At 45.0% G+C, this 16,556-nt stretch overlaps 1 protein-coding gene across 1 annotated transcript in view; it reads right to left on the minus strand.

Annotated features, from left to right (window-relative positions):
* Positions 1–6,951, minus strand: part of Zwilch (zwilch kinetochore protein) — a 94,654-nt gene extending 87,703 nt beyond the window's left edge. Inside the window, exons 1-5 of the mRNA XM_075693762.1 lie at positions 6,641–6,951; positions 6,514–6,559; positions 6,310–6,402; positions 5,719–5,942; positions 1,078–1,241 (exon numbers count right to left, since the gene is read on the minus strand). Coding sequence (XP_075549877.1) covers positions 1,078–1,241; positions 5,719–5,942; positions 6,310–6,402; positions 6,514–6,559; positions 6,641–6,684 — 571 coding nt within the window. The 5' untranslated portion in view covers positions 6,685–6,951. The remainder of the gene's footprint in view (positions 1–1,077; positions 1,242–5,718; positions 5,943–6,309; positions 6,403–6,513; positions 6,560–6,640) is intronic.
* Positions 6,952–16,556: the final 9,605 nt, after the last annotated feature.

A 16,556-nucleotide genomic window follows, 5' to 3' on the forward strand; every position in this document is an offset into this window, starting at 1 on the left:
TTTTAAGAATTGTTCATCTAACGAATATTGCCACGTCACACAACATTGCAGGGCATGTGAAAAAGAGAGAAAGGAAGTGTGCCTTCCGCTTCTAGAAACAACTAAAATTTTATGCTGTCATAGGCATCGTCGTACACAGGAGCCAATCGAGGTGTATGTTATGAAAAAGAAAGTGCGTGTATGTGTAGCGATCCTTCCATTTTACTTGCTGATTGTGAGGTGCAATTTCTGGAAGCAAGATTGTGACGGCAGCAATTATGGAAGGCCTATCGGTATGATGACATCATTTTGATCATTGTATGTATATAATATGTATGTATGTATATGTATGTATATAATATGTATGTATGTATATGTATGTATATAATATGTATATGTATATCATTGTATGTATGTATATATATATTTCACCCAATAAAATTCAGTTGTGAGCCTGAGCACGTCCTGTCCACTTCTACTTCTGTTGTCCGTGTGTTTTATAGCGCAGTAACCCCCTTATTACAAGATGAACATCCACCAACTAGCCCAAGTTGCTGCTCTACCGATATCAATTTTGCTAGCAAATACATAACCACAGCATTTTCCAAAGCTTCCAAATTTGATTATACTAGGAAAATGCCAGCAAACTTGAAGGGAAAAAACGGGAAGCAGACATAGACAAAGCGACATCTTGTTTTTTTTCCCCTTCAAGTTTGCTGGCATTCTCCTAGTATAAACATGTACTAACTAGCCCAACAAGCCACTGTCTTAGGAATTCCAAATCTGAGCTTGTAGGCACAGGCTTCACACTACAAAACCAGAGAGAAGTGGGACAATACAGAGCGAACAGGACAAGTTGCAGTTCTGTACACTCCTGTTCCGTTTCTCCTATAGCTCTGATGGTCAGGGTAGCCGAGGGCAAGCTGTGTAACAGATAATGGTTCTTTGTGCTGTTGCTTCTGTGTCCTATTTTTCTCATCCTGTTCTTTGCATTGTTTTTCTATTGCGAAGCTGTACCGACAAGCTCAAGTTTCAGCCACAATTACGGTTCGTCTACTCACACTTCCCACACCCCCCTTACTTGCACCCTGGACTCACCCCGGCAGGAGACGATGACCCGGGAGCAGGTGCCCCCCCCGCGGTGGTATCCCAGGAAGGCTGTGTACTGGGGGTCGGTGCCATCGCATGCCACCCACACAGGGTCCATCTCAGTCTTGTAGCCACAGGTGCTCAGCATGTTCACTACCGCATTCAGGAGCGTCCTGGCACAATAGTTGGACACCACTTCGTTAAAGAAGTAATGACACGACATTTTCACCTTAGTCATATTTCTTTTTTTTTTCGCCAAATGAACGTTCAGACTCTGAAGGTTCAGCCAGGAGAAACAAGCACAGCACTCTCTCTCCTTTTCTTTTTTGAGCAATGTCATCATGTTTCGGTTTAGTGCCACTAGATACATGTGCTAATCTTGCTCTCCCGTCGTGACGTCCCGGTAATGACAATGATTAGGTCAGGCTTTTCATGAACATGGTAAAATGAGAGTAGAATGAAAAACAAGAACGGAGAAGCAATCACACCACAAGTGGTACCAACTCGTCCTCATGTATACCTTCCTGTAGCAGTACCTTTCAACACCAACTTTAGCATCACATTAAAATGTCTTTAGCCGTTTCCCAACCTTCATACTTAGTAAGTGCCATCATTATACGTGCAACAAGCATGTGGTAGATAACTACTTCTTGGGCAAGTCTGCCTAACATTGCTTTTGGCCACAAAAGAAGACATTAAAAAAAGTGCACATGTGCAAAGCACTTTTGCGAGTGCGCATGTATTTTCCTAGTGTATCTCTTGCACCCCAACATGAATATTTAACGTGTGGTAGAACCTTCACAAGTTCAAAAATAAGTGTCAGTGCCCTCTTAAACCACACTTTGGCGTGCTTGAAGGCCAAAAGCCAGCTGCATGCGTGAATAACAGAGCGACTGACAGGTCTGCAACACACAGACTACAAGATAACTTAGCAGTAGGAAGCTCCAGGATAATTCTGACATAGTGCAGCCACAGCAATAGCACTGATGAAAATATTGATGTTTAAAACATGTTGCATATGCCTTGAAGCCTTTCTGATTGGACCGGTGCAGCAAGCTTGGATACTACATTTCTAATGCACACTTTTACAACAAGGAAGGCAGATGGCTGCACATTTGGTCCCAGTGCCAGTATGTCATTATGTAGCGGGTTCACTTCTTTTATTGCGTCTCACAATGTTTAACCCCAGGCAAAAGTTTCATATGGCTGGACAGGTTCTTTCAAATTCACGCTGGGCATGAAATACTAGTTCGATTTTCTCATATCTGACATTTGTGTACAGCGTTGTCACACGGCGCTCGGATTTGCTAAACTGGAAGAAAACTCGCTAAAGAATTTTAAAATTCTCGATCCATTCTGAAGCTGTTTGCTCTTCCCCATCCTGAAGGTGCAAGAAATGTGGTTAAAGTTAATTCTCAATGGACAGAATTAACTGAAGGGGTTAACACGCACCCAAAGCATGGTCACATAGGTGCTTCTGCATTCCACCCCGATCAGAATGCAACAACTGTGGCCTGAAATCCAGCACCACAGCAACTAATGTTTGCACGGCATCCCCACTATTTAGAGTCGCAATGCACCAGATGCTTTGCTGCGCACCATGAATCAGTGGAGGTCGACCTTAAACGTCTCTTTCTGCAGCAGCAGTCATTTTGACACTTGATCGATATCACGAGACTGCATCAACCACACGCGCCTTGCCTCTAAATGTAAACACATGGCTGAAATCAAAGCTATGCCAGTTGCCTGCAAAACCTTTTTTTCTTTTTTTCATGTTTAGTAAGCGATGCTTCCTTTCTCTTCTTTTTGCACTGCTATTGTTTCAAGAGCTTTTTCTTGTTGCACATACAGACCACTGCTATTTGGAATTTAAAAGACCTGGCATATTCACTCACCTGCCAGGATTAGGTTGTTGCAAGCAATTCTGGGTAATAAATTGGGTAATAAATCGGGTGTAGGGAGGTGCCATTCCACGGCCGTGCATGCAGCCATTCCGTTGATGCAGTACAATCATAAAGAGGTGAGTTGTTGCGGCTATGTGAACTTCAGATAGCTGCAACACCATATTTTGCCGTGCAAAAAATAAAAGCAAAAGCAGAGAAAGAGAAGTAAAAGAAAAACTAGCATCGCTTGCAAATGTGATATTCAACTGACTCCTTTTACAATGCATGAAAGCTGAGTGTAGATCAGAGAGCAGTTTAAGAAAAAGAGTCACAGAGACATGGCACTCATATTTATGTAACACTGATGTTCTTGTACCAATCAGACACTGCTGAAATCTTGTGATGTCACAAAGGGCTCGTGCCCCAGAGGCTTCAAGGCTGCTTTTATATTTTTGTACCTGTTCTGTATAACTAATACTGATGTCCCTGTTATCCCAGAGGTGTATTTTACAAATGCAACTTAGCATTAATCTCTTGCGTTATGTTGAGGATGGCAGCAATGGGCAGTTATGCAGGGTGTTTCAGCAAACACTTTCAATTTTTTTTTAATTCCCTGTGACAGACAGCACAGTTCTAGTTTATGAGCTGGTCTCTTCGAACAAGCGGACATTACTTGCACAAAAGATTGAAATATATAATCGACTAACAAAAACCCACTAATTAAGTTTTTAGCTAATTACCTTGTGGCACATATTGCAATTTACAAATTCGAGCAGGAGTGTCCGCAAGGTGGATCCACTTGGAACCAATTCTCAGGATGATACAAGTTCCAAGATAGTCATTCCCGAACTTTGCAGAGAAATGCATTGGAATTCCCATTACTTTAGTGCTTCAAAGCATGAAACGACATTTTGTTCAGAAAGCAAGTGGAACAACAGTGCATCATTACAGAAGTTCGACGGCGCATGTTTTGTAAATGGTGTCATCCACACAATTCCTTTCAAGTGGATATGCCTTACAGTCTGTATCTGCTAACGCTTATTTTAGGTAACGAAGTAGTACAAGGAGAGATGAACAGCATCAATCACAAGCGATTTCGATGTGATGACAGACCGCTCACACTTGCCGGTGTGAACATCGGTTGACATGGGTCACTCCTTGGTCGCCAGTCACGGTCCATCGCACAAGCTCTGTCAATCGTCGGCATGAGTGAGCATATGCTGAATCTCTTAAAGGGCCCCTCACCAGGTCTGGCCATTTTGAGCTGACAAGCGCAGAGCATACATTGCATGATAACTATCGTGTCTGCAAAGTATTACATCGCTACATGCCGCAGAAAGATCTGAAATTTCAATCTGAACATCGTTTCCCTCTTCACTCGCGGCCGCCGCGCTCCAAGCCGGATGGTGACGTAATCGTGCCCCTAGGCCTACGTAATCGTGTCCACAATGTGACATCGCTCGTGGTGACATGTGACTTCGAGAATTATTCAAGACAACATCTTTTATATATGCGATCTGTAGCTTGAATTGACGAATTGAAGTTTAGAGAAATAATAAGACACACAAACGGAACGTCTGCGTGTTTTTTGTATTACTTCGCACCAAAGCAAGAGAGATGTACTTCCGCTTTGTCTGCTTGTTCTCATGGTTGTGTGGTCACGTGCGCAGGTACCGAAACTATGACATTTTCTACAATGTTCCAGCGCGTGATCACGCTCTGCGATCCACTTCTTCTGCCTCAGTATTCATGTAGGACTGAATTATACCGCCAGTCATGTTTCCTTGTGCACAGCGTGCAAAATCGTGTGGTGTGCAAACGAGACAACAGCTCGCACGCGTCGGCAGAAACGCATAGCACTGAAAAAAAAAAGCGAGGAGCAAAAAAACAAAAAAATGAAGGTGGGGCCTGTGACGTGTGCATTACACGATCCTCAAAGTCCGGTATGGGAGAACGCAGGGAAGGAATTTCGCTTGCGTAGGCTAGACCGGGCGAGTAAAGAGAGCGTCTTGCTTGGCAGTGGAGCCCGCCTGCTGAAATTATGGGTTCGCGGCACTTAAATATTTCTATCTCGGCTATTAATAAGCCGACTTGCAAACTTTTTTCGGCAGAACGCTCCCTAGTGGACACGTAACAACTTCCAGTGTATAACCAAAATTTGCTATGGGGCCTAGCGAGGGGCCCTTTAATATCAACAGGAGTACCAGGCATACCCATTTGTTTTCTAACCAATATTCACATCCTGCATGCCTCATAGCATGCAACCACATAACACAACTTAACGACAGAAAGCAGACTGTGTCTTGTGTCACATTTGCACTATTACTGCACATTTAGTGTGGCATGACAGGAGAAAGAAATCATGGGTGTAACGTCAAGGGACAGGAAGGCAATGGTGGAGAGCAAACGGGAGTAGCTGATATTCTGGAAGAATATCATTTCCTATATCAATTCTGATATATAGGAAGAAATGGAGTTGAATGCGCCATATAGGGTAGATAACCGTCGGTCTATTAGAGTTACAAAATCGGTACTAAGGAAGAGGAAAAGAAATGCAGTGGTGCAATTAAATTAGGAAACATATATTCATCAGATGGTGTCAGCTAACGCAAGACATGAGCAATTGAAGATCACTGGGAGAGGCGTTCGTCCTGCAGTGGACATAAAATTAACTGATGTTGATGTCACGGGCACCGAACGGTTCGGCTCCCTCTCAGTCCCTCAGAAGTCATTGCAAATCAAATGGTCTGGCCTTGAGTTCGCTCACCTTCCTTCATCCGCGGGCAGAGCCCTCAACTTGTTTTTGCAGGGGGATCCTGAATTCTTGCTCGAATCTTCGTATGACGGAGATTCAAGCATTGAAAAGCTCTTCGGTTCCATCGGCCACTCTAAAGGACATCCGGTGAGTTCCAGTTCACACTCTGAATCTGATGTGTCATCGATGAACAAGGATGAGGAGGTTGACTTGGATCGGGACATCTTCCGCGATTGCTGCAAATAAAAGTTAACGAATTAACCACAAGCATTCCTTTGCCAATCATAAAATGGAGACTATGCCATCGCAACAAAGGTATGTACTGACAAATAATTTTGTTTTCTAGAGCTCCGTAGATTGGTTGAGATATGTCTTGGAAAGTAGCTATGCATTTGATGTCTAGGTTTTAGGTCGATCTCAAAGAGGCAAAATTATGACAATCTTGAAAGAAATAAAGTATCAACTGCACAGTAAAGATGACTTAAGCTGCAATGCCTCAGAGGTAATAGCCGTTCCAGTACACAAGCTTGCGCTAACCTGTGCGTTAGTAACTTAAGCACGAACAGTTGACAAAAGTTGAGCAGAATAAGAGTTGATCGCCACCTGATAGCGTTGGACCAGAATGACGGACTTGTCTGAAATCTCCAGCCTTCGTATCAGTGGGTTTGACATGGCCGTTCGTTCAATTTCGTACTTCTGAAAGTGAGAAACATATTATAACTTCTCTACTATTCAGCACACCAGCATTGCTGGCGCGAAGACAGAGACCGGTTACAGAGACCGGTCACAGAGACCGGTTAACGTTACCTGCAAGAACTGCACGGCGCTTCCATCCCACGATCCGTTTAGCACCCTAAAGAAGGTAACAATCACAACAAATTTTGGACCAGGACGGCATGCGTTTAATCAGGGGCGACTTGACAACCGAGCTTACCTCTTCAGGGCCTCCTTATCGCAGTAGTCTCTGTTTCCAGCCATACTAAAGTTTAAAAAGCCTAAATACCTACGCGCTGATTTCGGCGACTTCTATAAAAAAACACCTAGGCGAAGCAACACGACACTTTTGACACTGCACACAGAACAACACAAGCGGGGAAGGACATTGGCAGGAATCACGAGCAGAAGCGGAGAGCCGCAACAGCCATATTTGAATCGATCCAACGTTGTCAACGGCGCGAAAGACAGCTCCGATTTTAGTGCCGTTAGCCATGGGCGCTTGACTAGGCTGAGGAGCACGATGAAATCGACCTGCTTAGATCACTTGGACTAAAATGTGTGCTTTAGTACTTTAACGTAATTTCACGCAAATGATTGTGCATCGATTTAAATCATGCGCTCAAATGTCAGCGTGCCATTTTGAGTTTCGGTTTCGGAACTTGCTCGAAGGAGCGCGCTTTGAAGTGGATTAGGTAGTCCAACATTGGCTAGCATTTTTTATGCAAACCTAAACTAAAATACGTACTTACATACATCGTATTAGTGGGGCAGTTGGCTTGCTTGCTGTCCTCGTAGGTGCAAGGTTATGAGTTTGCATGTATCCATGTCCGGGCCTTATAAGCGGAAAGCGGGCTTTTTCACAACGCGTCATAGTGCAGAGGAGCTAGCCTTGACTGATGCCTAATATTTAGCAAGCTAAGTGCACACGCAGGTACAGCGTCGCCGGAATGAAATTGGCATCTTTTTTTTTTATTCGAAGGTCTGAGTGATCACCTTGACAAGAATTCACCGACGATTACGATAGTCCCCATTGCGAAATTTGAGCGCATTTCCATACGTGTTTTCATTTCGAGTGTCAATATTAACGCGATAGCGTTAAGGAGCTCTTGTCGCAGAAAAGCCGGTGTCGTCGGCGTCGGCGTCCGCGGCGTTGGCCGTGAGCGATAAATCACGGCAGGCACTTCATAAATAAAAAGCAACTTCCAAGATGGGCTGGATGGGAATCGAACCAGGGTCTCCGGAGTGTGAGACGGAGACGTTACCACTGAGCCACGAGTTTTTTTTTTTTTTCTTTATTGCCTGAGCCACGAGTTCGATGCTTCAAAGCGGTACAAAAGCGCCTCTAGTGAACGCGGTGTTACCTTAGAAACGACGTGTTTCTAACATAGAGTTGTAGGAAACTCTATGGTTTCTAAGGCTCAGGCATGCGTCGCTTGCTGAGGCGCACATTTCGTTGTCGCGCCGAACGCTGCGTTGCTCGACGCTCACCGCGTCCGATGCGGGGCGCGTAGTCGCTGCGCCGTAGCCCAATACCCCTTGGCGGGTCGACGGGAACGCTGTCGCGTTCCACTCTTGAAGGCGAAGCTTAAGCGTCCTCCAATTTTTTCTATTATCATTATGTAGGTACACGATTTATATTAGGAAGAGCAGGCTGTGAGCAGGTGGTGGTAACAACTTTATTGAGATTCTGCCCAGTTATGATCTGGCAGGCCCGAGTCCTAGGATGGCCCCTCACGAGGAGCGACCCTTTCGGCCCAGGCTTGCGAGGGCATTTTGTAGTTTTTGATCCGGCGTTCTGAGCACTCTGGCGCCATATCGTAGCCATCGTCGCCGCACAGCCCGTGGGTTACTCCGGAGTTCTCCAGGGGGGGGGGGGGGGGGCTGAGCCCCCACCGGCCGGGCGATGCCGAAGCCCCTCCCCGTACTCCTAAAGTACCTTTGCCAGATCTTTGTCATGCACACACATCATTTGAGGTTTCTATTGACTTAATTTTCCTCGACTTTTTCACTTGAAATTTTACTGGGGCTAATAGCTTACTACATCATTGTTGGCGCAAACGTGCGCGGCTTTTAATTCATACTTTCGCTTTGTTTCTGTAATAGGAGGACACGCGCATTAGAAGTACTAGCGGCGGCTGCCTCATGCGTATTTTCAATTCAAGATTTCGTTTTAAATTTAATTACACTGTAAACGCCATGCACATACACAATATATATGTACATACAGGAGAAAGTTTATTATATTTTTGAAAGAGATGGAGGTAGCCAATAAAAGCTTTTTTCTATAAGGTATGGATCCTATGCCTAGAGAATGATTATGTTGCTGTATGTTCACCGCGCTTCAAATAGCTTTGCGTGCTTTTGCGACCATAAAAAAAAGAAACTATAGACTTCAGGGACCCCTTCTGCAGAGTCTTATCAATGGCATGTGAAATGCAAGTGAATGTTGTGTGTCTCAGTAGCGCTTCTCTTTCCAGTAAGCAATGCTATACGACTCATGAAAAAAAAAAACATTTCTAATAATTTACAACATTTATTATGGATGGAAACATTGTCAAGCATGCAAAGGTGATAAATATGTACAGGATGTCCCAATTAACTATCGTGCACCAAGATTAAAAAGAAAGACAATGCATTACTAAGAAAACCTAGTGCATATTGTTTACAGTACAGTGGGGTAGCTGCTAGTAATTTTCGAAACTGAGATTTAATTAGGTGATTGTAATTAATTATCTAATTCGAGACATACTATCCTGATTATCAATGTGTCAATGAGGCATTTGAAAGCACAGGCAAGGGACATGTAATTGCGGTATTTTCAGCGACGTACTAATTGCGTGCAAACTTTTTACCGACTGATAAGTAAACCCCGCGAGGAGGAGGAATAAACTTTATTAGTTGAAATGCGCCGACGGTAAAATCGTCCGAGGTGGGCGGCGTCCCTAATCCAGTATGCCGTGGGCCTGAGTTGATAGCTTGGCCCTGCTCACCAGGCGATGCTGGTCTTCAGGGCTCGAGCTTGTCAGCTGGGCCTCCCACTGCTCGACGGTTGGTCCGGTGATGGGCGGTGTCGATTGCTTTTGTTGACATTCCCATACCATGTGGCAGAGGGTATTGGGCGTAGAGCAGAAGGCGCATTTGTGAGTATAGCTCGTAGGATACATGGCGTGTAGTAGGGTGCCTTGCGGGAATGTGCCGGTCTGTAGCCTTCGGAAGATCACCGCCTCTTCTCTTGTCAGCTGGGGATGCGGGGTTGGATAGATCCTTCTACCCAGTCTGTAGTGGCTCAGGATATCGGCGTATCTTTTCGGGACGCTATCTTGTTGGTCTACCGCGGTGCTCGTGAACCTGGTGGGATAGCCCGGAGAATGTGATCTCGGGCAGCGGCATTGGCCGCTACGTACATTACCCGCCAGGGACTCGTTTCCCGAGGCCCAGACAATGTACACTTCTGGAAAATTGTCTCGTTTTTTGAGGATGCTCAGGGCTTGTTTGGAAATGCGGCCCTTTTGGTAATGGAGAATAGCACGTGGCTGCGCTCCCACCCTGATTAGAGTTACTGTATATGCTACCGTAGGTAGCAGAGTTGCGCGTAGGTCCGCCATCTTGCCTGAGAAGCAACCAAGTCTATGCGGCGAAGCCGCACTCCGTTTTTGCAGGCGACATGCCTAGCGTATCGTCGATCGACCGTGGGCACTTTTGCATCGCTTGTGCACCGCTTTTCCGCCTAATCGCAAACAAAGCGCATCGAAACAGCTGACTGGATTAGATTGTGAAAAAGGCGCTGCCCTTATTTAGCGCGCGGCGTAAGATGCGGCGCGTATATTAGTTGTTTTTTGGACTTGCATTCACCCATGCACTTTCTCCGCCCTATAATAACGTATGGGCACTCGCGTATCTAGAATAGATTGTGTATTCTGTATACGCCGATCAGATGCAGCATTCGTGAACCGCGACGGTAACGATTACAATCGCACTGAATAAACTTAGGGAATATGGTGATGTTATTTTATAGATTCCGGAAATCCTACAAGAAGTTTCGTGCGAAAAAGCTACTTCACGAAGTAGTATAAGGTTCGAAATAACATAGCGTATTAAAAACTGGACAAACGTTAGTAATTGAGGTAAACAATCAGATTATTAATAACTTTCCTTCGCTTGAATACTGCTTCGCACTCAGGTTTTGTTTCAACAGAGATAAATACGTACGCTACTAAGAGCAGTGCAGTGCTCTTTTAGCATGTAAACAGTAACAAAAAGCACCGAGCCGCAACTACCTCTTTTCTTGGCAATAAAATCACAATGCGAATTTCAGAGAAAAAAACAAAAACACTAGTGTATGTGCGTGCAAATATTTTATATAGTGAGCTTTATATCAAGTGGTGCTCTTTTACAAAGGGAATTAAACTGTACGTACTAAATATAATGAGGCCCATACTTGCTTATGTGCCATAGCTCTCAACATGTAGCCAGTCTAAAATATTACTGGTGAATCAATGACCAACCATTGATATTTCGACTCTGGTACCCCATTAGATCTTGTGTATAGAACATACCCAAGCAACCTTGGCCAACTGCCGCTGCTTGGCCGATCGTCGGGAAATGATCGTCAAACGACTATATTGGCCAGCGAAGGTTGGCGAGAGGTCGGTATGACAACGGCCGCCGCCTTTACCGGCGGGCAGTCGGCAGAGGGCGTCTTGCCAACCTCTCTGTCAGACTGACTCCCGACCCACCAGTTGGTCGCCGGCTCGGTACGATGGCAACGCGTCGGGCCAATGCCCGAGGCCGATGAGTAGCATAATTTAATTTTTATATCAATTCCTGTCTGTCGGTCTATACTTATAAAATTCTCACTAGGGAAATTTATTATAGGTGAAGGTAATACATTGTTATGCTTACAGAATTTATACTTTTCGTGACTATTACATATACACAGCTGCATTATAGCGCAATGCGTTCAGAAACAGCGATATATGTGTGTGGGACCGTTTTCTGAAGCAATATGAAACTCGTCGAACGCGTACATATGTGAATTAACCTGCCATGCTTCTTTAAGGGAAATTCTCGGGATGCTTGCAAGGATTAATTCTGTAAACATGCGGAATTTCACGTGGGCTGTGGTATATATTATGAATTTTCGCTAATTCTTTTTTACTGTAATTTAAACACTAACCTTCTAGAAATATTTGGGGTTTAACAAAGCAAACGTCACTAAATTAAACTTGTACCTACCGCCCTAAACATGGCCTCCGAGATGCCATCATAGAGCGCCGACGAATCTCTGGGGCGGAGCGCTGAAGCGGTTAGTGCGACCAGACATCGCATCGCTCTGTTAGCGCTGCCCTCGGCGCGCTGCACGCGCTGCCACGTTCGCTGCACTGCTAGTTTTCCTCCTACTCCCTCCCACAAGCGTCTCCTCTCCACAAACGTCACCCCCCTCTTCCACCCGGATTCTCCGCCTCCGCGCCAAGAGCTGCAACACAGAGGCGCCTTCCCCACCCACTGCATTCAGCCACCACTAAAAAGAGACGCGTTTTACGATGATTGGCATCTTTCTTTGCCTCCCTCAAGCTCCTTTTTGCATCAACTAATAGCGCTTTCACTCGTGTGAACGACAAGTGCACCAGAACATACGTATGCTCAGCCTGAAGTTAACTTATGCGAATTATTACAGACTGTGGAGCTAGGAGTCCTTGAATTCCGCTCAGCAGGCAGTACCGAGCGGTGATGCTTTCATTCCCAAACAGAAAAAACTAATGTAGGCCTTGCTCCACAGTGAATTTTTTCTATTTCATTTATCACGGCAAGACTATTCGTATCCTCCTCTTTTGGATATTTGACGTAAGGAAAGTGTCAGAAAACTAGTTAAACATCTATTTACTACAGCTGGCGCAGATATATTGTTTACTCAAAATGAATTGGTCCGATATGAATTCACAATTTAAAATTTCGGAAGAACATGCGCGACGAGGTGATAACACTGAACGCACGCTGAGCATTTGCCAAAAGGCGAACGCGAATTGTATTGAACCAAGAATAGAACTACGGTTAGGAAAATGCATATTATGTGGAAACCGCTGGAAACAAAAAAACAGTGGCGCAAGAAAAAAAGAGGACTAGAAACAGAATGAGCCCTGTGTCCTCGTCTTTCACGCCATGATGTTTCCCATGAGCCAAATAGCCCAAGCAAACGTTATGCGACATACTAAGAATTAACTTCCCCTAATAAAAGTGCTGATGCCTTCATTTTGCAGGAGATGACTGGGGAGCGCCAGCGGTTTTCTGTTCCTGCTTTGCTACGGGACTGTGAAACGTAAATGCATCAATAGTATAACTTCGGTGTTGCACCTACAGCAACACAATCTCGAAATCTTCTCAGCCAATCTTTTCTTCCTTTTAGTAGAAATGATTTGGCTGCTACGACGGCGCAATTCATCTGCTACGGCACCGAGTCCCACTACCCATTCTCTAAATTTTTGTTTCTTCTTTCAAGAAATGGTTTGCCAAAGGCTCGAGGATCCCTTTTTACGAGTGCGTCCCAGCAAGACTTTCTCTGTTGCACGCTTCTGCAGCAGCACTTCGCGCTCGCCTAGGTTTTCTCGCATAGTTTCCGCGTGGGCGATTTTCAAATAGCAATGCAAGGTTTTCCCTCATGGTGCGGGCTGCCGATTTGACACTCGGCACGCCGCATGCCGGTTTTCCATTTGGGCTGGCAAGCGCTCTGTTAGGCACTCATACATAACAGACAACTGTATCCTCGCAGTAAGCGCGTTTCTCTTCGGTGCAACAAAAAATACGTTCCTTCATAAAAAATCTAACACGTATGATTTCGGCTCATATGTATATCTACAGCACACCGACCTCTTAATGGAATAGTGCTTTATGTTCAGATTCATGATTTATCATTCGCTATGTGCCACTGGCTGCGCGCAATTCAGTCTAATCCTTCAGACTGAGCATGTGCCATCTTCTTCGGGTGATTCGTGACGGACGGCGCGGCGCTGCTCAAGACTGTGAAGTCTCCTTTCGTTTCGAACTCGCGCTGCTGCTTGCGGACGGAATGCTTTTCTCCGGAGCCTGAGGGGACGAAACTTGTTCTGGCCTTTTTTTTCTTTCTTTTTCAGCTTCTTCTTGGATCACTGGTAAAGAAAGTTGTGAGTTCGGCGGCAAGCGAACCGCCTGGTTTCCGCGACCCCGAATGTAAAGACGAACACAGCCCCCTCACTCCCCCCACCAACACGTCGCGCGAGAGCAGGCGGGGTCCATTCATGCCGTGCAGGCGGCGATCATGTTACAGCGGGGCTGGGGAGAGGAGCGGGCTCCCTGCCGCCGAAACGCGCCGGCGCGCGTATACTACTCCTTGCCCCGCAAAACACACAGTGGAAAGTGCGTGATATATCCTAAGAATTTGAAAAGGCGGTAGCGCAAGAAGACACGGACGGAGACGAGAGGACAAGGATGGGTGCTGAACTTCCAAAAACATTGTGAATGAATCAAGAATATATACATGCTGTCCGAGCCCGGTGTAATCATCTGCGCATTCGTTAATATGCCAACTATTTGTCTGACAGCGTGATGGATGCCATGTTGACACATCCCCATGCTTACACAGCTTTTTTTTCTCTCCTCCATCGATGATGGAAATAAAGTTCAAGTTCACTTCTAGAAATCGGTTCAGATTCTGCGATTTCCCGTATAACACGAGTTTTACTCTTCTTAATAACGAAAGTGTTTACAAGGTCGGGCGAACAGTCCCTGCAAGTCAGACAATGACTTGCCAGAAAACCTTCGAAATCTTTTCCTTCACGCGGATTTTTTTACATTGTTTGCGTGCTTCCTTAACCTATCATTAACACATCTCCCAGTATGGCCAATGTACACTATTCCGCACCTTAAAAGAATTTCATAGACTACCCCTTATGCGTATTCAATAAAAGGCGGCCTGTGCTTTATGCCGCAGTCACGTTACTGGCTTGCTTCCGGGTCGGTCATTCTACAAAGCTTTTACAGCTTATGGGGAGCAGCGAACACTCGTAACGCTGAGCCACCTTTTCCAAACTGTGGGATAGTGTGTGAACGTAAGGTATCACAGCTACATTCTGCCTACGCTGTGCGCGGGTTTCGCACGTTTGTGGCTTTGTGCGCATATTTCTCAGCAGGTTCCCTGCAGTGTTCTTAGCAAAAAAAAAAAAGTAAAGCCCTCCTCCATTGCACCCTGTGAAAGTGGATGTACAACGAAACGATTGTCGACGTTAGACGACGTTACTCAGGAACCAACCACCACTACACCACAAGCGACGTACGTAACGCGGGCACGCATGTATACGGAAGTGCAGCATACATGGCCCCCGCCAAGCGCAAGAGCCTTATGGAACTAAATGAATCTTTGAGGGTAAATTGTCAGAAAATGCGTAAAATACAACTTAAGCACAAGCTTCAGACATGATAACTTCGGATTGCAAATCGAGTATGCGGGAAAACATAATTCTGTTGCGCGGAAACTGAAAGTCAAAGCCCTTTTCTAGCTGCCATTTGAGGTCTGTCTGAGTGGCCACGGCCGGTAGGTGGCGGTACCTCAGATTAGTACCACAGAGAAAGGTGGAAAAAAAATGCGAGCTCGCCATGCAATAGGCTGCATAAACATGCAGGGCGCCAGAAGAAAGGAAAAGCGCTTTTAAATTGAGGAGCAGTTAAATAGAGAACAAATCGGGGTGTATGCGATTATAAAAAACGCACCTTAGAGACTTAAAAGATGCACCAGTCATTGAGAATTATGTTTGGGAAGGTTGCAACAGAACTAAATCGAAAGGAAATGGAGGGGGGCCGGAATGTTCAAATGGGAAAAAGCATATTCAAAGTGTCAAGGGCATCTTTGGTTTTCAGGCACAATGAGTGGAAATAAAACTTGGCTGGGCTTAACGTATTTATGAACGAGAAAACATTGCAGAGAGAAGAACCAAGGCTTAGCGGAATGCCTAAGTGCTGATATTAGGCGTTTTCCGAAATAATGCCGAAATTACCCTGTTAGATGACATGAATGCCCACATACAGGATCTAGACGTTTATACCGACAACAGGAAGTTATTGCTGGACCTTTGTGAGCAACGTAACCTCGTTATCGTAATTACGGGCCGTAAATCTGATGGTCAGATCAGATGGGAAGTTGGAAATAGGCAATCGACTATTGGTTACTGTCTGATGACGGAAGATATTTATGATAAGTTCAGATCAGTTGAGATAAGTTGAGCCATTGGCGAGTAAGACTGTAGTAACACAAGGACTGGCCATAAACGCACCATTTTGAAAATGGGATATGTAGTTGTGAAGGAGAGCACGGAGCGAAGAATGGCCAGTCCAACTTTGAACGCTCAACAAATAACAAATATAGCCGCGGCAGTCGAGAAAGAACACGGCAAATGGCCAAGCAAAAAGTGGGAATACAGTGAGCTTCTAAATGTAATGACGAGAGAAATTAGGAAGGAGAAGCAACACGTTTGTTGGAAAACAAAAAGGAAGTCAAAAAAGCTGGTGGAACAGCGTGATACCCGAAGCATGATGCATGATGCGCATGCATCATGCATCAGGCTTGTGCGCATGCGCACTTCGTGTAATATATATATATATATATATATATATATATATATATATATATATATATATATATATATATATATATATATATCGTTTTTTTTGTGAGACCGAAAGTCCCCTCTCATGTTATATTAGTGGTCGCGTCATTTTGTGCATATACGCTAAGCGTTTAATTGGTTTTTTAGTGACGTGCCACAAGGGACCATGCACACTGTCCGACAGCCGCTGAGCCAATTCGTATATTTAAGAAGCTGTGTTGGTGCAGCTTAGTCTTGCAGAGGCCGCCAAATTTAATGTCTTGTCATCGGTCACAAGAAAAGCTAGCATAATAAAGTAACGGGGCACGAAAGGTCTTCACGAGTGGTTCAGGCAGCAATTGAACAACACTTTGAAATTGAACCTTCAGGCCATGCGTTCACACGCGCCAGTGCGTTCCGACAGGCTGCGCAGTGCTTCGAAGAAGTGAGAGGTAGCAATTTTTTGTTGTTGTTGCTTTTGCGTAACAAATGTTGAAGGACGAATATATATAATGACGGAAT

This window comes from Dermacentor variabilis, chromosome 5, assembly GCF_050947875.1.
Source record: "Dermacentor variabilis isolate Ectoservices chromosome 5, ASM5094787v1, whole genome shotgun sequence".
NCBI lineage: Eukaryota > Metazoa > Arthropoda > Arachnida > Ixodida > Ixodidae > Dermacentor > Dermacentor variabilis.